Here is a 17798-nt window from a genome sequence, read left to right as displayed (position 1 = left end):
TTCAATGCATTTGATCACCAAAAAGGAAAGGAGAGAAGGAAAAGTGATGGAAGCAGGCTCAGGAAAAGGTGTGTGGAGGTGTGTTAGACTGGATGCTATTGAAGCTTATCTTTGCTAGTGTGTGTGTGTGTGTGTGTGTGTGTGTGTGTGTGTGTGTGTGTGTGTGTGTGTGTGTGTGTGTACACACATACATGCACATGTGTGAACACACACAGCCCCAGACCTCTCAATCTCTATTCTGCACTGAGGGGTCTGTGAAGCTGCTTCTGTGCCTGATAAAGACGCCTCATCTCTGGGCTACAGTGAGCATGAATCCTGCCTCTTACCCACACCACCTCCTTATTTGACTTTTTTATTCTACCTTACACCTCCACCCTCCATTTCTCTGTCTCTCCCTCTCTCTCTCAGTCTTCACCGATATCTTTAACCCTTCCTTCAAGCTGTAGCAAGACTTAGAATGTTTGTGCTTTCTGTAAATAGTTAGTTTTAACTAGAAACCTTCGCTAAGCAGCTTGGAGGCACAGTTTCTGACCACATGCATATGAACAGGTTCTTGTCAAACACCGGCTATATTTGCACTCAGTGCTTAGTAGAAGTTGAAATCACCACACACCCCACAATAAGATATTATCAGAATACTACACTCACATTACAATGCAGTCGTGATCACGGTAATATGCCTAATTGATCCCCCCACCCAGTGCTTAACAGGGATATGAAGTTTGACATTTGGCTAGTGGAGAAAAGGTCTTTATGTTGGACGTCTTCACCCCACACAACTGTATATATGCATGTATAGCCACACCTTGCTTGCTAATACAGCCAAGAGTTCTGAGACAATGAAAGACAAAAGATCAGGAGGCTTCAGGTTTGATAGGAATTTAATGAAATTTGGAAGTTAAAATTTATATTTACCTTTAGTCTGGAGAGTAAAGCACCTGGAACTGCAAGAAGAGATTAGATGTGTGAATTTTGTCTAATATGGTTGTGTGGACCTGACTATATCTGCATGAGTGTGTACCGATAGAAAAGAGAGGGCGCATAAATACAGAGACATGCTGAGTTTCCTTGTTGCATCTGTATGACATACACCAACTTCTTTCTTATATTATTTTAATTGTTGGTATAACCAACACGTGTACATTAAAAATGAAGCAGAAAAAAAGCTTTCCATGGGTAAGTAGTAGAAAAGGACTGTGTGTGCATGCACAGGGTAGTGTCCATGTGCATGCACACTTGCACCCCACATCAAAGGAACGGGGCATTTCATCAAAAACTAACCAAGTGTGACAAAATTACCTGAAGGCAAAGTCAGCCAATGAGAAAGCAGCTTTTTGGCATGCAGTAGCCAACCGCTGCTTCCTGTCACTGCACTAGTTTCCCCCTGGCTGTGCCCCATGTGATGTCCATGACATGAAAGGCACTACAGAGCTCAGTCATCCTCTGACACAGGCGCACACAGGCTGAGCATCAGACAGCTACACCATGGAGGCCTGTGCCTTCCAATTGGTCTCTTTAGTTTCACAGGTGTTTTTGTTTGCTTCAAGGACGTTTTTCACTTTAACCTGAGAGGTTTTCCTCTGAAAGCTACCTAGCTTCAGAAGGTGAATGAGACTGTATCCCCTAACTGGAACTGGGGCTTTGTTTTGTGTTTTCGCTCACTGGTGCGACGCTGCAAATGTATAAGCCTTTTATAGTCATGAAAATAAGAAAGTGCACCCTATTTCAAATCCAAGGGTTTACATACCAGGACTTCTCTTTTTTTAATAATCTGGTCCTTAGCAGGTTCTAAACTAATTTAAATACCTCAGGTGAACAGCAACACATATTTTATTGCATTTTTTTTTTATTCAACAAAAGCTAAGTGAAAATGCAGAAGCAGAAAAAACTAATCCGATCCTTTTAGTCAGCAGCTTGTAGAACCACAGTTAGCAGCAATAACTGAAGTGATCATTTTCTGTATGACAATTTTTTTGGAGGAATTTTCATTCACTCTTCTATATTGTCTTGCTTCAGTTTATTGAGGTATGTGGGCATTCAGTTATGCACAGCTCTCCTAAATGCCACAACATTTCAATCATGTTGAGGCTGCATGATCCACTCTGGGCCAAACTGATGGCCACGCGTCTCTTTCTAGAATACTTTGGCATACAGAGGAATTCATGGTCCCGTGCCTGCAAAATAAGCCCAAGTCATCACCCCTCCACTGCTGTGCTCAACAACTGGTACGAGCTGTTTGTTCTCATATGCTGTGTTTTGATATCCCCAGACATAGTGCTGTCCATCATGGTCAAACATCTCTACTTTATTCTCATTTGTCCAAAGGACATTGTTCCAGAAATCTGGTTGTTTGTTCAGATCTGATTTTACAAACCTGTGCTGTGCTGAGATGTTCTTTTTTGAGAGAAGAGGCTTCTCTTCGTAACCCCCCTATTCAACACCCTGAACAGGTCACTAGTGTGTTGTAGACAGAGACAGAAAGCCATTTGCACTTACATTTGCAGCTATGGGCAATGTAGAGTCACCAGTTAACCTAACCCAACTATCTCCATGTCTTTGGACTGTGGGAGGAATCTAGAGTACCTGGAGGGAACCCATGCAGACATGAGGAAAACATGCAAACTCCACACAGAAAGGACTCAGCCAGATAGTGGATTCAAACCAGGACCTTTTTGCTGTGGGGCAACAGTGTTAACCACTGCACCACCATGCTACCCTAGTTCAATTCATCCCTCTTCTATTTTCCAGGTTTCTCAATGGTGCAGTATAATCTGTACACCGTTTCAGGCTGAATGATAATTACCCCTCTGCTGTTAAATTGCTAAAACTGTATGGATTTTCAGGCCAGGGCAAAATTTGATCGCAGAGGATTTAAAAGATATTTCATGCTTATTTTTTTTAACATTAAACAATAAGCGTGGAACATCTTTTAACCTGCTAAGAGATGATCTGGTATTTTAGAACTTGTACTTCCAGGGCATTTGTGCCACCTAAAGATTATACTGCCAGGTAACACTGGCAGCCGCCAGTATTTATCTATTTATTTATTTTGTATTGTTAACTGCAAACAGCTAGGAATTGAGAATATCTGTCATACAAAGCAGGGATATATAATCCGACTTCTTCAACCTTCAGTTTGATACAGATACCTTTCTGCTGATACCAAGCTCACATCTGATATTCAGTGTATAATAATGTGTATTCTCCCATCTGAGAAGGTGACTGGGAATCATTGTTTTACACGTAAGGCAACATCAGGCTCAGCCTTGAACATTGATCTCCTAATTTCGTAACATAAATTGTCCAAAAACCTCAAAGAATATTAATTTACTGAACTTTTTTTGTGAACTAAAGTGAATACAATAATAAATGTAAAAGTGTAATGGCGCTATTTATCAGGTGCTGTGAATTTATTTGCATTAGAGTTGTTTCCTCTCAAAGCAGTAGTGACTGTGATATTTACCCCTCGGACGTAAAAGGCTGATGGGGTATTATTGTCACTCTGCTGGGCAAACAGGCAGGCCAATGGCATGGACACCCAAATTTGAGAATGAGATAACTTGAGGAGCTTCAAATTAATAACATAAGTGCATCTACTAAAAATATTGGACTAGTTTTCAGGTTTTCTGAAAATCTTGTGAATGCGATAACGTAACAGCAAGGCGATGTAGGATTTTAAAATTGATACCAAAGGTGTGTCTGCTGTGAGGCTGATTGTTAGGTTTTCCTTTTGTTTTCAGTATTACATCTGGAGAACAGGGTTTCTGCAGGCCTTGGGTGCTTCAGCTTGGGTACAAACTTTGAAAACCTTTTTAAAAATTTGTTTGCACCAAGGAATTCATGTGTATACAAGTTTTGTTTGTTGTGCTGTGCACTACGCTGACTGTGCAGACTTTTATGTGGCCGTGCACGCATCTGCTTTCACACAACTTTCCATGTGTGGACGCATGCACCCCTGACCGAATGTGGTTTGACTGTTTGGATCCTGATGTGCCTTCAATGTGTTGCATTCCCATCCATATTTAGAGCCGTGCACTTGTGATCTGACCACCCAAGATGCTTTTAGTACAAAACAAGCTCACGGCTGATTTTCCTAATTTTCAGAGAATTTACAACTCCAATTGGCAGACTTTTTTTTTGGCTTTCTTTATTTAAAATGTTTGTGTAAATCTTTACGTGCCCGTTTTCTGCGTGCCTGTAGGAAATTAGCAGCTTACTGCATAAAACGTGAGAAAAGAAATCTGCTCAAACAGAATAGCAGTTGAGGTAAAAGATGTATAATTTTTTGCAAGCGTGAAGCATATCTTAACGTGACAGTGAGCCACAGAATTATTCCACAGGTGGTGTTTTAGAGGACTGCATTTGTTATCATCATTATTATGAGTGTTTATCCTGGGACCAGCCATAAACTGGTCCATAAATGTCTCATTTCTTTGGAGAACACAGTCTTTTGGTGCTAAAACTACAGACAAGTCTTAGCTTCCACATCGCGACTCAGGAAGATGTGATAGCTGTTTAATTTTTTGTTTGTTTGTTTGGTTTTTAATACATTCGTTCATATTTTATCCACGTCAAGCCATTCATTCTTTCTAGCTCTGATCCTGACCTCCAGAGAGCTTACTGTTCTCTCTCTCAGCCGGAAGATGGTGGTACAAGGTTGTTGTCATTGTATTTGTCATAGCTACGTCTCGTTCTTCTCTCTTGCCTCCTGTCGTTGCTGACTTATTAGGTTGGTCCTCTGCCATTTGGAGATATACCAAATCATATTATTCAGTCGGTCATGGATTAGGCGGGGAGGAGAAAAACAGTGGCTGGGGGATGATCAAAGAGGGCCCACATTCACCTCACACTGACAGACTAACCGGGAGACAAAGAGATTGGAGGGGCAAGGGATCTGATTTTAGGGGGAGGGGTGGAGGGTAAAGTTTAAGATGTTTTGTGCAGATTATTGGCTAAATTTGGATTTGCCTTCCATTGGTGTATGTTGACATCAGCGCTCGTCTGTGCGCGAACGCGCGTTGTGCGTTTGCCTCCGTGCGCGCATGCCCGGATCTCTGCGAGCTCCTCGTTTCCTCAGTGCACCATCGGGCCCGGCGGCGGAGAGGGAGGGAGAGAGCGAGCGAGTGAGTCACCCAGCAGATGAAAGAGTCAAAGTAAAAGCTCTGCCATCCCAAAAAAAACATCACACAGCTCCCTCGCTCACTTTTTGAAGTCATCCAAGAGGAGGGAGGGAAGCGACACACTTTTTTCCAATCGCATTAAAACATGGCGTCAGGCAGCTCCCATCTTGTTGCACGCTATAGATTACACTTTGGTTTGAAGTGGAGTTTTAAGTGGGACACCACTATGTTGTTTTTTTTTTGTTGTGTGTGTGTAGCGAGGGGGAAATTCTCAGTTCAACTGAAAATCATGCTGCACCTTAACATCAGTAACATCAATCCAAAATACACTGAAGACATAAATAGAGATGTACCTACACAGAGAAGTCTAAACCGAATTTCATTGCGACTCTGCGAGATTTCAGTGAATAACTGAGACGATTCTGCGTGTTCTTGTGTTAAGTCACAGCTTAACTGTCATCTCAAGTTAAGACCAATGCCTGTGAACAGTTCACGCACGAATCTGGGCACAGAAAGCATGACTGAGACACTTTCAGCATCTGATTCAGCATTCGAAGCGTTTAAATCCCCAAACTTCTTTTTTTTTTTTTTATCCCAGCCTTAAGATGTAGGTTAGATTTTAATCCCTTTCACACTGATGGCAAAAGGATATAATTGGTTTTCTGTTATAAAGATCCAGCTGGTGGAGTGTGTAATCACTGAACATTTGGGATGTTGCATGTGTCTGCGTATTTGATGTATGTTTATCTGCCTGTGCGTGCCCGTGATGCATTATTTCTGTGCTGTGTATGAAGCGGCACTGACAGTTAGCAGCAGGGATGAAGAGAATCACTACTGACAGGCAGTGATGGCAAACTGTGAAATGGAAATAAAGCCTCTTGTCATTACAGCAGCAACTCTCTCTCGCACACGCAGATACACAGGCGAGCGCAGCAAGACAGCAATGATTACAGACAAACGAGCAAATAACATCTCCCAGTTCTCCCTCACTAGCAGATTGAACTCAAATTGTTATGAGAGTCATGCGCGGTGAACAGAGAATCGTTTTGAATGCTTACAAATACTGCTGCCACTAAAACTGAAGGCTTTGTGGAGCAATGGAGAAAAGCTTCTCTTTGAAATCGCTTTCTTTCCTTCAACAAACGAACCCCCACAAATCTGCTCCCCAGCGTGTCGTATACAACTTGTTGTATGCAGGGTTAAACCACCAACAGCCATTAAGAGAGCATGTTGTAACTCACTGTAACGTCCCGGCTTTTTACCTAACCACTTTTCGGATTGGAGTCCGCACTGTGTCCTTTCGATGTGTCGTGTGATATCATCCTTGCGTAAGCAAGTATTGACTTTAGTTTTGTGCCTTTTGTCAGAGTTCAGCTTTAGGACGATGCTGAAAACCATAATTGCTCTTTAGCAATGTGAGATGATTGGAAACACATCGCAGAAAAATGCCATATGGAAGCAATATCCTGTCCAAGATGGAAGAGATTTTGGAAATAAAACCTTGTTTTCGGAGAAGTTGGGATTGCTGTTTTAAATGTAAATAAAAACAAATGCAATGACTTGCAAGATATTTAAGCCCCGTTTTTAATTAAGTGGTGAAACTAAGGAATGTTCTAGTTCTTTGAAATATATGCTCAGTTAGAACTTGTTGACAGCAATTCTTTGCAAAAAAAAAGTTGGAAAAGTCACATCATGCTTAAAAAACAAAGTGGGAAATGTCTCGCAGTGGATCAAGTTAGTCAGTAACATGACTGAGTGCGAAAAGAACATCCCAGAGTGGCTGAGTCTTTTAGAAGTAAAGATAGGGAGTGGTTTACCCCTCTCTGTGAAAGACTGTTTGGGCAACATATTGCAAAGAATTTTGGAATTTCATCATCTATGGTGCATTGTGTAATTAAAAGATTGAGGGAATCTGGAGAAATCTCTGTACACAAGGGACAAGGCTGAAAACCAATATTGGCTGTCTGTGACCATCTGGTCCTCAGGCGGTACTGCAAAACAAAAAAGAAATAAATCATTGCATGGACTCAGGAACTCTTATAAAAATAACTGAACATAGCTTGTCTTTGCTGCCATAAGTACAATGTGGCACAAATGCAAAAGAAAACAAACATGCATAGTAGCAAAGCAGAAAACTTTCCCGAGGTCTGAAGAATCAAAAGTTGGAAAACTCTTTCTTTTTAGTGAGATGGAGCTCCTCGCTTGTTGTCAGTGCTAAGAGTTTAGACGTTGGCCTCCGTAATAATATGTAGTGTGCACAGAGGTGCAGTGGTTAGGGCTGTTGCCTCACAGCAAGAAGGTCGCAGAGAGCGAGATTGCTTGTTTTCCTAGTACCTGTTTAGATTCTCTCCAGGTACCCCAGTTTCCTCCCACAGTCCAATTACATGCAGGTTAGGTTGATTCTAAATTACTTGACTGTGAATGAGCATGATTGTCTGGCTGTGTTGGCCCCACGATAGATTGTGACCTATCCAATTTGTACCCCGCCTCTTACCCCTGACAACTAGGATAGGCTCCAGTTCATGGAGTATATTCCAACAATATGTTTTTTTCCTTTTTGGGGGGGAGAAGCTACGCAGTCATCCACAGTAGCTTTTTTTTTTTCAGTGTGGACATTGTTTATTTCAGTAAAACAATACCAAACTGCATTCTGCACAAAATCAAAGCTTCAAAGAACAAAAAAGGAAAGTACAGGTGTTAAATTGGCTTCTCTACAGTCCAGGTAAAAGGTACTTGTGGGAATGGGATACCATTTTGCTTTTGATTTCCTTAGTTCAAGCACTTTGAGATTTTTGTTATAAGGAGAGGTGATGAAACACATCCCAACTTCTTGTTGAAATGCTTTGCATGTATGAAATTCTTAAAAACCTTTTTAGTAAAGTTTGAACATTTGATGTGTTTTCTACTGCTGAAAACTGTGCATCTGACTATAAGACACAAACATTACCATGCAGTGACTACATTGATTACACTAAGAAGTGTTTACCATAGCTGCTTCCTCCTTTAGCAAGAATACAGCCGTCTGTTCTGAACAAAGGGATTGCACACCTTGAGCAAATCTCATTTCCAGCAATAGATCAAACTCTGGATGTGTGCTTGGCCTTCATGCATCCTGTTTGTCTGTTTGAATAAGTGTGACTTGTGTGCATATCGTTAAGTGTGTGAGAGAAAGTCCCCCCCCTCGCTTTCTTTGTGCCACTCATGTCCCCATCCTTTTTAAGTGTGCCCATGTATCCATGTGTGCCCGTGTCTATGTGTGTGTTTGGCCTGCTTCCCATTGCAGATTATTAATTAAGTCCCGGTAAGCGGTGCATGCCTTACCTTCAGATCTACTTCCACTTTCTTTAGCACACATTGGTATCTGCGCACGCACACACACATACACAGACGAACACACTTCAAAGCAGCTGCACTCCACACCGCTAGGATTAAGAGGCGATTGAAGAGCCTGATACAGCCTCAAAGTGCCTTCAGCGCAAAAATGCCTTTGGCAGGGCGCAGGTACTCTCTTTGAAAGTTCTTACACACTCACACAGACACACACATATGGATGGGCTTTTAATTTAGCACTGTTTTCCCTTTGTATTTGTCGCAGTCCAAATGGGGTATTTTTCACTGCGTGTACTATCCATATTTTCTTCTACTTCTGTCCATTTTTATGTGTGTTTAGATGGTAGAGGTTTATAATGTTTGAAGTTTTTTAAAATACTTTTTTATAATACTTCCTGCTGAAATCCCCCGAGTGACTTCAGGTAAAAGGAGTAAGTTAGTAGCAAGCTCTTTGTGATTTTATAAAAAATCTGAGCCTGTTTGTGTGTCAGTATGACCACATGCTAAAGGTACAGTCAGTAATTTGAGGTCATTTAATGGAAAATAAGGATATATAGTGTGTAATTAGATCTTCCAACAAATTGATGCATTCTCAAACTTATAATTAATGTATTAAAAATAAATGGGAGTTGGTTGGCATTGGTTTGTGAAGGTGAATGTTCCCTTACTATATTTGAATACAGTGACCAGGTAGGACAGCTCCCTTCCAACTGATTGCATTTTATGTAGAGACACCTGCATTTTCAGGCTGAAGTTATAAAGGATCATATCTATGTTTTATCATCGGGGGAGGGGTCATCTTCACCAAAACCACGAAGGAAAGAGACAGCACCACTGGCATCTGTGTAAAATGTCATACTCTTCCTTCGCATCTCAAGCCTCATCTCATAATATAAAATCAGGGCAAAAATGTCCATAAACACGCTTATTTATTCCCAATGTTGTCACAATTCCTTGTTGTCAGCAGATTAGACATGTGACACTCTCCGGTTGACAAGAAATAGCTAAACCAAAACAGCTGGTTACAAGCTAACATCATACCAGCTAATGTTAGACTTGAGTGTCCTAAAAATCTCACTTGTCTTTCTTATCCATCTATTTATTCTTTTCCACTTATCCTTATCAGGGTCGCGGGGGGCTGGAGCCTATCCTAGTTGTCATAGGGTGAAAGGTGGGATATATCCTGGACAGGTCGCCAGTCTGTCACAGGTCTAACAAGGACAGACAGACAACCATTCACACTCACATTCACACCTATTGACAATTTAAAATCACCTGTTACCTTCACCCCACTCTCCCATATCTTTGACCTGTTGGATGAAACCCAAGTACCTGGAGAGAACCTACACAAACACAGGGAAAACATGCAGAGGACCTTCTTGCTGAGGCAATAGTGCTAACCACCGCGCCAGTTTCTGTTTTTTCCTTCTGATAAACAGTTTAATTAGATTCATATGAGAGTTTATTCGCCAAGTGTCTGAGTCCACTTCAAAGAAAGTTTCACTAAAGGCAGTTAGCAGCAGCTAACAGAGGCTAATAGCAGCGCTTACCAGTAGTTCAGGTTCATCTTCAACAACTCACCTCAGTGTGACTGTCGTGGGTCAGAAGTGAGTTTCACGGACTTATCAAATGATATTACAGTCCTTTGACAAAGATTCCCGGCTTCCTCCTGAGTAAATAAAGGTGGACACTACTCATCCAGCATTGACAGCTGAGGTAAACAGTGGACTGAATCTGGATCGCCTCCAAGCAGTAATAGAAATATTCCAGCCAGCTGGGCCATTATGGGGTGCAGTTTAAATTTAATGTTTTTGATCTCTTGGCTGTTGAAAACATGTTCGAGGGGTAAGAAAACACAACTCAGTTTACTGCACTTTGCAGTCTACTGACGTCAACTTGAATCTTGGTCTAGCTGTGAAAATTTTACACACTGTAAATTTAAGAAACCCATGTACATGTGAACCTACAGTCTCACATTGTGCATTATAAACATCACCTAAATTAACTGTAGAGACGATTCTTTTATCTTTTTTTTTTTATTTTTCTAAATATAGAACACGAACAATACACAAATATCCGTTATTATAACAGAGCCACTCACAAGATGGAGCAGAGCTGAGACAGAAAATGTAAAAAAAGAACTCCATTTGTTTCCCTTAAGCACAGACAGTTCATTCTCTCGTCTTTCCTACGCCCTCCTTTGTCCTCCGCGCTCTCATCAGCTGCTTTAGGGCCCCTAGGGACAAGCGGGCCGCCACTCAAAGAGTCCTGGCGCAGGAAGACAGGGCTTGTATCCTTGGTGATGGCTCTGTGTTTCCGTGGTGACAGGTGTGTCCGTTCAGAGCGGACGGCCGTGTTTGTCAGGAAGTGTTTGGAAGGGGTGCGGAGTCCAAACGCAGCTCAGGTGTTGATGGCTGTGAGTGGGAGTGTTCAGTGTTTGTTCATGAGTTGTCTGTCTGTCAGTGGCTGTCAGGAGAGTCAAGTAAGTGTTTGTGTGCGCAAAAGAGAGAGAATCATGTTTACTACAGTTTAGAATAACTTTCTGAATACATCTCTGCATGGCTGATGGTTTACAGTTGTGTGTTTTTCAGGAATTTAGAAGAAGAAATATATTAAACTGTGGCCCCTTTTTTAGTGGCATAGCAACTGAAGCGTCTAAATAATATATAGCATATAAATGCTGATTTCTGTAGTTTTACAGCAGAATGTGAGACTTAAGTTTAATCCTCATCCACTGAAAAGCTTTGCCTGGCCTTCACATAATGACCTCTGTCCCCCATTAATTCAACCCTTAGTGTTTCCTTAGTACTTGTATGGACCACATCCACGTCCATGCAGGCCGCTACTGACGTCCCTGTGGAATTCCAGCACTTCACACCTAATTATCTCACTCCACAGTTCAGCCTCTTATTGAAACTCTGGCAGCACAACACAGCTAGCTGAAAGGAGAAAGATCTCGCATTAGAAACACACAGCCTTTGCTTCCAGCTGGCTAGCTTCCCATAGAGAAACAACGGAAAACAAAAGAGACGAGCAACGCTCACTAAACTTCCAGCAACAATCGCCATTCACTTCTATTCTGTCTCCACCCTGTTTAGTTTCCCAGCTTCTCTCAAATGTCTCCCTCGCTTTTTTTTTTTCTTACCCTATAGCTAATTGGCAGCAACATTTTAATTCCCCCACCCCTCACCGTAGCCCCCTCGTCTTGTTAAGTGATGAATTGTTGGCAGGGGATCAAAGGGGAGTGGTGCCCACTGTGCACTGTGCCCATCGCTACCTGCTGGCACACATGAGCGCTGGGAGTGGCGCGGAGCCAAGGGGCCGCAGGCGTGCTCAACAGGGACACACTGCCAAGAGGCAGAGGTCAGCACAAAAGTGTGTGTGTGTGTGTGAGAGAGGATGGTTAGGTTGGGAGGGTAATGTGTCTCTGTGCACTTCCTAACGGAAGATTGAATTTCACTACCCTGTCTCTCTTTGTGTCCCTCAACCTGGCCGTCTGCATATCTCTTTCTCACACTCCCCTCTCCCTTCTTCTCCTTGCAGACCAACAGCAGGCTGAAGCAGATTGAGAGGGAGTACAGTCAGAAGCTTGCCAAATCTGCCCAGGTAATCAGTTTTCACTTCTGCCCTTTCATTTCATATTCTTGTTTTTCTACTCGACTATGTGACGGAACAGACAAAATGTACTGATGGGGGAAAGGTGGTGGCACACACACACACACACACACACTCCTGAACATGAAGTAAGCTGCCATGGCCTTTTCTCTTAAGCACATGTGCACGAGCGCAAATGTACGAGAAAGTGCACGCAGAACATTCGTGTCAGTGGCAGAGCACGAAAGTTCATATTAGAGTGAAATTTGTAAACTTTGCTATCTGACTTTTATCAGCCCCTCTTTCATTCCTGTGTCCAAAGTCAGAGCATTTTTATCAGGCTTCAAATTTACACATAATTCTTCTCCTTATCTTTGCTAGCCTTAGATTAGAATTAATATTTGCTCTCTGAAAGCCGCACCAATCAAACACCGACACATGAGTTGAAAGGGCTGGAATGAGTGCAACCACTACACTTACATTCATGTGGTGATCAGACACGAATCCAGGAAACTTTTGCCAAACATTAATATATCAATTGTGTCTTTTAAGTTTGTTCAGCTGCCCCCCAGTGGCCACAATTCCCTGGGTATAAAATATCTTGGCACTCTCTTAAGAGATTTTTCCTCCCACAGGACAATCACCGGGATTTAGAAAAGGGGGAGAAAAAAGAAAAAGAGTTGCAAAAACACAAGCAGTCCAGCTCTTTGTGTGATGTTGCCGCGGCCCCCAAGTGTATTACGGCTCTCTCATGGGAGCTACACAGCCCGAGCAAACTGTTAAGCCGGCGAAACATCTTGAAAACGTATCGGTGAAAGTCCTTTTCATATACCATACCTGTCTGTCCGTCACCTGGCTACACTTCAAATCCAGGGAAATGTGTTTAACATTACGTCTTGTGTCCTTAGGCCACATAAAATTGAGTTAATTCTTCTGTCCAAACAGAAATATAACTTCCTCGGACACACGTTGCCATTCAGCACGACGTCTCAGAAAGTTCTGGCAGCTTTCACCTCACCAGTTTAAAGATCCAAAAACACCCTAAGTAGTGTTTACATTACAAAAAGAAAAGTGGTTTCTTCTTGATTATGTAGCAGGCTAAAATATTACAATCATTTGGCCGTAATTGCACCTCGTTACCCAAAGAGGAGATTCAAAAAGGCTGGGGGGGAGGGGACGAGGGGGAGGAGAAGGTTGTTGTTTTTCTTTCTTTCTTTCTTCTCCTCTTTAAATCTCCCCCATTTCGGGTTGGTTGGCAGAGGCTCCGAGTTGAAAGCGGGGTTGACAAGCAGATGTTGTGAGGAAAAACGGTAGCTTATTAGGTTACACAATGCTCAACTTCAAAAGGAGTTGGGTGCTGTGCGAAAGTTTAGCCTCTGCCCGCTTTGGAGGGTGCAGGGCCGCCGCAGACGAGCAACAAGTGATTAATCCTCTGGTTTGGGGACACAGAGCTGGCATAAGTTTAACAAACAACACTCTCTGACATTAGAAGATGGTCCCAGAGCGCCGAACTCAACACCGCTGTTGATGCGAGCGGTTACATAAAGGTTATGCTAAAGGAGTGGGTTCTGTGCAAACATGTTAATATGCGTGATTATTTCTGAGTATTTGTTATGGGCTTGGGCGGCTTTGTTTTAAAAGGTAAAGGTGGAACCAAGAAGGCTTTATTTCCCCCCCACCCCACCCCCCACCCCTTGGAGCAACTCAGTCAAATGTAAACAAGAGGTCTTTGAACCTCAAAGGCTAACCCCAGTTGTTAACCCCTCAGTGTCTGACAGGGAGCATCGCTCTTGAGCTCAGCTGCATAGCTAATAGCCCAATTAAAAACATACCATGCCATGCATTATCCTAGGGGGCCTGATATGTATGTTTCTTTGCATTCACACACACACAAACATACACACAGAAGTGCAGATCCTATTCTTCTGTATATTATCTCCCTGCTTTTGTCTCTGTGTTCTGGTTCTTTCAATCAGGCACACACACACATACATACATACACAGCTCTCCTAATTAGTGTCTCCTACCCAGCCCTGTGTGTTAAGTGCCTAGCTGCGAGTGGTCCTCCTGGGTGACCTGTGAACTAAACAGGGCCCACTTAATGGTCAGGTTACAGTGGGTGGTAGTCTTGGTGCTGATAGATCATTACTTTATCCCTGACCGCAAGTAGGTGGGAGGTGGAGGGAACGTTCTCTGGGAGGCACAGTTCATGACAGGTTGAAATTGATATGTAAATTTATTTAATTTATTTAAACACAATGTTGTTGTTTTTTTGTTTGTTTGTTTTTTTTACTGTGCTTTTCTGTAACCTTTTAGGAATTTACTGACCAGCTGCAGGGTTTATTCCTTTGGAGACATTTTCACATCAAAACAAAATTGAAATGTGTCAGCACTGTTTAAACTTTGGGTTCTTTTCTGTATTGATTGTTAGTAGAGCTTTTGCTCTCTTTCACAACTCTCAGCATATTCATTTCCAGTAATGCAGGAGACAACTGGTTTCTAGGAAAAGAAAAAAAAAGCTCTGAAGTTTCTTTGTGAACTTGCCGACCAATTAATATCTAGCTGGCAAATACGGTCATGTGAAAAGAAAAGCTTTTCACACAACTCTCTGCAGCCCCTTTTTCATTCCAGTTTGAAAAGTCAGAACATTTTATCAGGCTTCAAATTTGCACACAATTATTCTCCTTATCTTTTCTAGCCTTGGATAATAATTAATATTTGCTCTCGAAGCTGCACCAGCCAAATGTCAGCCGGTAAGTTGAAAGACTTACATTCATCAGGTGATCACACTCAAATCCTGGAAGCTTTTGCTAAACATATATCAACTGTGTCTTTTAAGTTTGTTCAGCTGCCTCACCACCTTTACCAGCAATAACTTTAACAGCACGGCTTTTTCGGCCTCTCACATCTTTGTGGAGGAATTTTTACCCACTCCTCTTGACCGTGTTGCTTCATTTCATTGAGGCTTGTAGGCATTCATTTATGCACAGCTCTCTTAAGGTCCCGTCACATTTCAAGTATATGAATCAGGTAGAAGTTCGGACTCTCACATTTGACTCAAGTGTATTCGAGGTGCCCAGGTCCTGTGACTGCCCAAAACAAGCCCAAATCATCACCCCTTCACATGTGTTTGACAGTTAGTATGAGGTGTTTATGCTGATATGTCTTTTGGTCAAAAGTAGCACTATACATTATCTCCACTTTGGTGGACATTTTTCCATAAGTTTAGTTGTTTGTTCATCTTTGCAAGCCTAAGCTGGAGGGTTGGGAGGTTGCGCAGACTTTTTGATGGACGGAGCAATATAATCATGCACGGACTGATTTGTGCATTTACAACATAGTTCATCTATGTTTGGACTTCTTCTAATTGCCCAAAAAATTAAATAAATAAAGTAGCCAATTTGGGATTTCTTTGGCTTTAAACCGGATGTAAACCTAAGGATGTAATCAAAGCGGTGTGGCGCTTGTGCAGACGTATAGTGCGAGCAAAGGACTCAAACACGACTAACTTGCATAAGCTTGTACGTATCCGCCATCCGAATGTTTTTTTCTGAACATAGGCTACTGCCTGTCTTTCTTTCTCTTATGAGCTTGAGTAAATGAATCGCTGCATTTGGGCGCACTCTGAGATCGTGCATTTGCTCACAGATGTGAGAGGGTGCTGATAAAACAGAGCTTTTTTTTTTTTTTTTCTTTTTTTTTCTGTTTGCTGCGTCTATTAGCTCCATCTTTATTAGCAAACGTGCTCATGGGGAAATAAATAAATAAATGATCTGTGTAAAAATGATCGATAGTCGATATATTCTTCCAATCGCCCACCCCTACTGTACTGCCATGTTCTTTTTCAACAAGATTAAACTTTCTCTTTGAAACCCTTCTAAGCTTCCATATTTGTTCAGTCTTCTGCTCACTGTACTGTCATGAACTTTAAGTAATATTTAATATGCTATAGAACCCAAATCATAACCCTTCCGCCACCATGCTGGCTTTTGGTAGGAGGTGTTGATACAGCTGATATGCTGTGTGTAGTTTTCACCAAGCTGTGCATTCTGGAAAGTTCCCAGAAAGTCAGTCAGCTTTTATCAAATGAACCTATAAGCTGTAAAGATGAATGGATCTTATAGGAAGGAATACATTTTATGTGGAAATCTTGTAATACCACTTTTAGTTATGCAGAAACATTAAGTGCAGCGTGCCTGATGTCTTGGGAAAAAAGATACCACAGAGGTTCCACACTTTGCACTGGCACACAGATCTGAAGACACAAATTCATGCAAGTATAATGTGCATTGAAAATATTTTTTGCACTCACCTATTCTTAATGCAGCTGTTCACACACACAGATCTCATGATTTCACTTGATTAAATTGCAGAATTTATTTCGTTGGACCAAGCTTGATTTTTCTGAATAAACAGTTATGACCAATCAGACCAATGTATTTGGCAACAAGTGCACTCGTAGCTCAAAACACAGTACTGAATATACAAATAGAAAAATAATAGTAGTTAACCTCAGACAGACAGCTAGGCACTGCTCCGGCCCAGAATTTCATGCTGACTTTATTTTTTCACACCGCGTTTCTTTGAGGATGAATTCCCCCCCTCTAAAAAAAAATGCTTTTGGTTTGTTTATACATTGGAAAAATTCTAAATTTGTGATTATTTTTATTTTAGTTTTTTCCAAAAACACGCTTGGTGCCTAAAAGCTGTAACTTATCAACAAGTATGTCATATTTGGTATCGTTTTTTGGGAGGTTCTGAGACTTTTACATCATCAGTGTGATGAATAAATTACACCATGCAGTTTTAAGCAACTTTTTAAGAAAATGTAGCAAAATGAAAAGTCAAATATGAAATTTAAGAATTTTCTGGCAATTGTTTCATATTTCAGGCTTTATGGGGCTAACACAGCTACACTTTGTTGGGGAACGTCTGCAGTTATGGCAGAAATGTTACCAAACAAAGAGGCAATAAGTGAAATGTTCTATCGTTTACACTGTTTTTTTTGCTGGCGGGGTCAAATCACTGGAATCATTATCAGAGGAAACGGGCAACTCAAATCAAGCATCAGCCACCAGGTTTTCGCACTTACAAGTGTTTGTGTTCTTTTCATGTATCATTACAGAGCAGCCTTTCTCCTCTGGTAGCCTGTTTACCCACCTGTTTGTAAACAGGTGGGTAAACAGACTCGTTTCTGTCCTCCTTTCTTTTTTTCATACTTCAGGTTCATGGGGAGGCAAGCCTGCCCTTAGCCCTAAACAGAGATGCTAGCAGGCTGGGAAAATAGGCAAGTCTCACCAGACCAATTATAGACTTAAAAAGGCCTGGCTGCCTATCAGAGAGTGAAAAAGGTGCTATGGTGTGTGCGTGTGCATGTGTGTATATATAAATATATATATACAGGAGTAACAAGACAGACAGCTGAGTTTACTAGTTTGGAGTGCCGCCACTGCCCCGGGGCTGAAGACCAGCAAATGCAGGGAATCCATATTGCAAAATAATTATTATGACCAGAAATGATGTTCACATAATGATGTGTCATTTGTTGCTTTCATGTGGCTGTCCCACTGACTAAATAAGCCTAATCTCCCTAGCACCCCTCCACCCCCCTTCGCCCTTGCCGTCTCTTTCTGTCTGTGGTCGACCCGCGCCGCTTTAGCTCCCATACTCCCACACAATGTGCAGATTCCAGCGGGGCTAGTCCTCCAGAGTTTGAACATGGTAAACAATTATCTGTCTAGCCCAAAGCAGCGG

The 17798-nt window shown here is 41.9% G+C and overlaps 1 protein-coding gene across 8 annotated transcripts in view; it reads left to right on the top strand.

The window, feature by feature from the left end:
* The window catches only part of cep112 (centrosomal protein 112), a 120340-nt gene that overhangs the window by 72891 nt on the left and 29651 nt on the right, over nt 1-17798 (top strand). For all 8 annotated transcript variants that reach the window (XM_006791481.3, XM_006791480.3, XM_035907924.2 and 5 more), the window contains one exon: nt 11994-12056. In XM_006791481.3, the coding sequence (XP_006791544.2) occupies nt 11994-12056 (63 nt within the window). The remainder of the gene's footprint in view (nt 1-11993; nt 12057-17798) is intronic.

The sequence above is a fragment of the Neolamprologus brichardi genome, chromosome 4 (assembly GCF_056152115.1).
Source record: "Neolamprologus brichardi isolate AB-2024 chromosome 4, ASM5615211v1, whole genome shotgun sequence".
NCBI classification, from domain to species: Eukaryota; Metazoa; Chordata; class Actinopteri; order Cichliformes; family Cichlidae; genus Neolamprologus; species Neolamprologus brichardi.
This window is presented reverse-complemented; position numbering and strand designations above follow the sequence as displayed.